The sequence below is a fragment of the Nicotiana tomentosiformis genome, chromosome 1 (genome assembly GCF_000390325.3).
Source record: "Nicotiana tomentosiformis chromosome 1, ASM39032v3, whole genome shotgun sequence".
NCBI lineage: Eukaryota > Viridiplantae > Streptophyta > Magnoliopsida > Solanales > Solanaceae > Nicotiana > Nicotiana tomentosiformis.
This window is the reverse complement of record NC_090812.1, coordinates 29,886,043-29,890,235: the sequence shown is the minus strand read 5'-3', so window position 1 is coordinate 29,890,235 and position 4,193 is coordinate 29,886,043. Positions and strand designations below refer to the sequence as shown.

At 32.8% G+C, this 4,193-nt stretch overlaps 1 protein-coding gene across 3 annotated transcripts; it reads right to left on the bottom strand.

The window, feature by feature from the left end:
* Positions 1-384: 384 nt before the first annotated feature.
* LOC104096568 (F-box protein PP2-B15) lies at positions 385-3,755 on the bottom strand. Of its 3 annotated transcripts, XM_009602949.4 has the most exons (6): positions 3,607-3,755; positions 3,046-3,323; positions 2,709-2,827; positions 2,081-2,532; positions 798-936; positions 385-707 (listed from the first exon to the last, which is right to left on the bottom strand). In XM_009602949.4, exons 2-6 carry the CDS (start codon positions 3,319-3,321, stop codon positions 632-634), a joined length of 1,062 nt encoding a protein of 353 aa, XP_009601244.2. In that variant the 5' UTR covers positions 3,322-3,323; positions 3,607-3,755; the 3' UTR covers positions 385-631. The 3 variants fall into 3 exon arrangements, with proteins under 3 accessions (XP_009601244.2, XP_033512111.1, XP_009601245.1); XM_033656220.2 differs by lacking the exon at positions 3,607-3,755 and having other exon boundaries at positions 3,046-3,573; XM_009602950.4 differs by lacking the exon at positions 3,607-3,755 and having other exon boundaries at positions 385-932; positions 3,046-3,566.
* Positions 3,756-4,193: the final 438 nt, after the last annotated feature.

Here is a 4,193-nt window from a genome sequence, read left to right as displayed (position 1 = left end):
ATTCTATGTATTCAGTTAGAGTTCATAACTCAGTATTACCAATCTTGGGAGGTTGTTATATTCATTTTTGTTCCGCTGTTAGTTTTGACACTTGTATTGAATTAAAAAAAGGCTTGAATTATAATTTAAATCGGCTTACTTAGTCTTAGAGACTAAGTGCCATCACGATGCCTGTGGTGGGACTTTCGGTCTTGACAACAAAAATCTAAAAATTTATGCACATATATCATAATGAATCATCTAAACTTTAGTTAGAACAATTCTAAGTTAATAAGTACTCACTCTCTCCAATTAAGTAAATATTAACTCTTTTAAGCAATTCAGCAAACACCTTGTATGTGTGCTTTTGTGAGTTAAACAACTTTAGTAAATGGTTGTATCAACTCACCTCAAAACTCCTCGAGCCAATACGTAGGGCCCAGTCCAATTTATACCCGTCAAACAATCGATTTTACAACAATCAGTGCATTTTAATTAATTTTAAAGTTTCTCACCTAAACATGGAACTTACTGTTGATACAGAAATAAAAGAAAATTAGCTATTCAATTCTTACCTGCTACTACTGTAGGACAGTTAACAATAGGTAATTTTATATACATGAGTTCAAGAATTATTGATTTATAAAGAAACCTAGAACTTCCCGTTGCCTGCGTGTATATTAAGCAACAAGGCGGCCTCTGTTCTGACAATAGGGAATTTTATATACCTGAGTTCAAGAATTAGTGACAATAAGGAATTTTATATATAGGGAATTTTATAGGAAATTTTAAAATTGACAATAGGAAATTTTATATACCTGAGCTCAAGAATTAGTGATTTGTAAAGAAACCTAAAACTTCCCGTTGCCTGCGTGATTATTGAGCAGCAAGGCAGCCTCTGCTCTGTTTCGTAGCATTTTGTTTCTCTTTTTCGTATAAGGCTTTTTAGCCTTCTGCATTTGCGTGAATGAACAGAACGTTAGTTCTGTATTGTTTAAGGCTTTAAGCCTTTTGCCTTCCCACTTTATGGGCTTTAGGCTTGTTTTTTTTTTTTCCTTCTAAACTTAACTAATAATTAATGCTACTTATTTTTAATAATTAGTAATATTAAAATTATTAATATTCTCTTACTTGTATACACATTATTTATAAATAGAGAAGTAACTCAAAAGTCAACCATAAGGGTTTAAATCCGTAATAGAAGTAAAAAATTTATGCACTCAAGGCAATATTAAAAAAAAAAATTCTATATTTAGTGCGTCTTGAAACTTTTATAGATTTGAGGAGTGTTACACAAGTGAAGGCTGGTGGGATTAGGTTTTATTTAGCGTGAAAATTTTTATTTCAAAATATATGCAATATATATGGGACCAATCAGGTAAGATCCCAAAATATGGGCCCATTTTGGTGGTACGGATGGGTCAGGTGATATACTATGTAAATACAGTCAAACCTTTTTATAATAACCTCGTTTGGTTCGATATTTTTTTGGCTGCTATAGTGAGGTGCTGTTATAAAGGACATATATTATAACATAACATAAAAATCGGTTCCGAAAAAATTTGACTTTTATAGTGAATGATTGTTATATAGAGATGTTGTTATAGAGATGTCTGACTATATGTCATATATAATATTTCCTCCTTTTAATTTATGTGAACTTATTTAAATGGTAACAAAAGTTTAAGAAATAATATACTAAAATTTTGGAACTAGTGGTCCAACAAAAATTACAAATATTAGTATGACTATAAATTATTTCAATAAGGATAAAAAATGAAGTTTAAAGTTAAATTATTTTTAAATTCAGAAAGTGATTATTTTTTTAAAACAGACTAAAAAAATAAATTCACGTAAATTGATAGGGAGAAAGTACTATAGGAAGGAATTGAACAGAAAATTGTTCGAACACTAAGTGAAGAATTCGACAGTTAAATTATGTACCAAACATCGGTCTGAGTTGTCGAATCGAAGAGAGCACTTTTTGTAACATACACACCCGAAATAGTGCTCGTGCAAAAATGCTTTTACACAAACCAATCAACCCATAAACAAAAAAAAATTCCTTTACTAATAAATTACTTGGGTCTAAGCTCAATACCTTCAACAATAAGCCCTCCTTTGAGGTGCTCACCTTTGACCTCTCTAAGGCACATTGTTACTTCTTTATCATTGACTCCATCACTATAAAATTCACCCAATTCAATCTCCAACCATCCATCTCCTCTGTCACTTAAAGCACGCTCTGTCCCTCCTCTATTATCAACTCTTGATCTCAATGTCTCAGCCCTGTGTCTCATTAGAACCCTTTCCAATTCTTGTTTTCTACTGTTAGTATAGTTACGACGTATTAAAACAATTCCTTTGGATTCATGGTCTCCTCCTACTTTGACAGATATCTCAGATGGTAAGGAGTCTAAGCCGAAAGCACGACCAGCCAGGTTGACAATGAGGTAAGCTCCATATGTTGTACGCGGAGACAACATTCGAGTATTTATCTTTCCTTTAATTTCTAGCCAACATACCATTATAAGCTCCACACCTTCTGGAAATCTGTTGCAACGCATAAAATAGGATATATTTAATTAGGGTAGTTTTGAGGAGCTACCGAAAATTAAAGTCAAATTGTGAGATTATGTCCTTAATTTTCTAATAAATAACTAATATTTGGGATATAGTAGGCATTAATTAAGGACTGAAAGAAACAGGAAATTAAAGGAGAAGGGGACCTTGAGTGAAGAAGGGGTTTCCAGCACCAGTAGAGGGGATTGGTGGACCAAGCAATTGATAGCTCCCTTGCACTCAACATATAACACTTTTTACTTGATATTCTATCAATTGAAAAGGTCTGCAGTAATGTTATAGAAAGGAAAATGAGAAGATGCAAGAGTTCTTTATCATCAATTTATCATTTGAGATTACTCGCTAATATTGTTGTCGAATAAATATCAATCTATTTGCTTTCTATGAATATGAGCGTGCGAGAAAGATTGTCTTCTTGGAAAAGAACCATCTCACTAGTCTTGTTAATTTACAGCAGGATTACAAAGCAAAGCACGTACATACCTTGCGACCACCATCGATGAGAAGAGGGCTAAAGAGCTTGAGAAACAACTCTTTCTTTGATGCAAAATTAATTGGTAACACTAATCTTGAGATGATTTGTCGATAATCAGATGGCAAGAATTTCTCCCACAACAAGTCTGATATGGCTGCATCACGAACCATAGTCGAGACCAACGACGCGTGACAAACATCATAAGGAGATGTGAAGGAGAGAAGTTGAACGATACAATCTTCCGGCAAGAGGTCGAGCTTCATTATCTCACTTTCATCTGCCATGACTGGGTATATAAGAATGTCAATGAGAAACTTAGAAATGACTCATATATGGAGAGGGAAATGCCAGAAACTAATGTACAAGTTTCCTAAGGATGACGACATGAATTTAACATATGAGGACATATGTTACATGGGCCCAATTTTATAATTCAACTTGTATACATAAGATTTGACCCCTTAAGTAAGATAACGTATAAGTTCTATGTACTGTACATGTTCAAAGAAGAGCAACGAGATTGTACATTAGACAGTAATATGTAGATGGACATGCCAATGTAAAGCTACCTTGTGTTTAATTGGTAAATGCATTTTGTTCTTTGCCTTGGTGTAGCTGCAAAGAGTCAATATTGCTAAGGCTAAGCTAGCTTTGATAAAAGATGAAATGTGTAGATGGGGTTTGCCAAGCCTGTAGGGAGTAACTATCATATGCATTTTATGCCAGCTCAATCTAAGCTGAAGTTTGGCCATAAATTCTCAAATTTGTTTTGAAAAATCTGATTTGGGTGAAATTTGGTTTGAAGATGAAATTGTGTTTGGACATTAGTTTTCAAAACATATTTCACTTTTTTTTTTTGAAAAAGATATGAAACATGACTTATACCCATAAGTTCTAAAAACAATCACAAATACCCAACAATACATTCATCAATAACATTCATTATCATTATCACAAACCATAGTCCTGAACATAAATAAATTTGATACAAAATTATCATTTTTATAATGAACTACATAATACACTATCAGGTGACCAAGAAGACGAAACAACATTGTTACAAAATAATAAATGACAGGCTCTTTTATAAAATACAAAAGTTTGAAGAAATTTTTAAAAAATATAATAGTAATATTTTGGGATTTGGGAATTTACC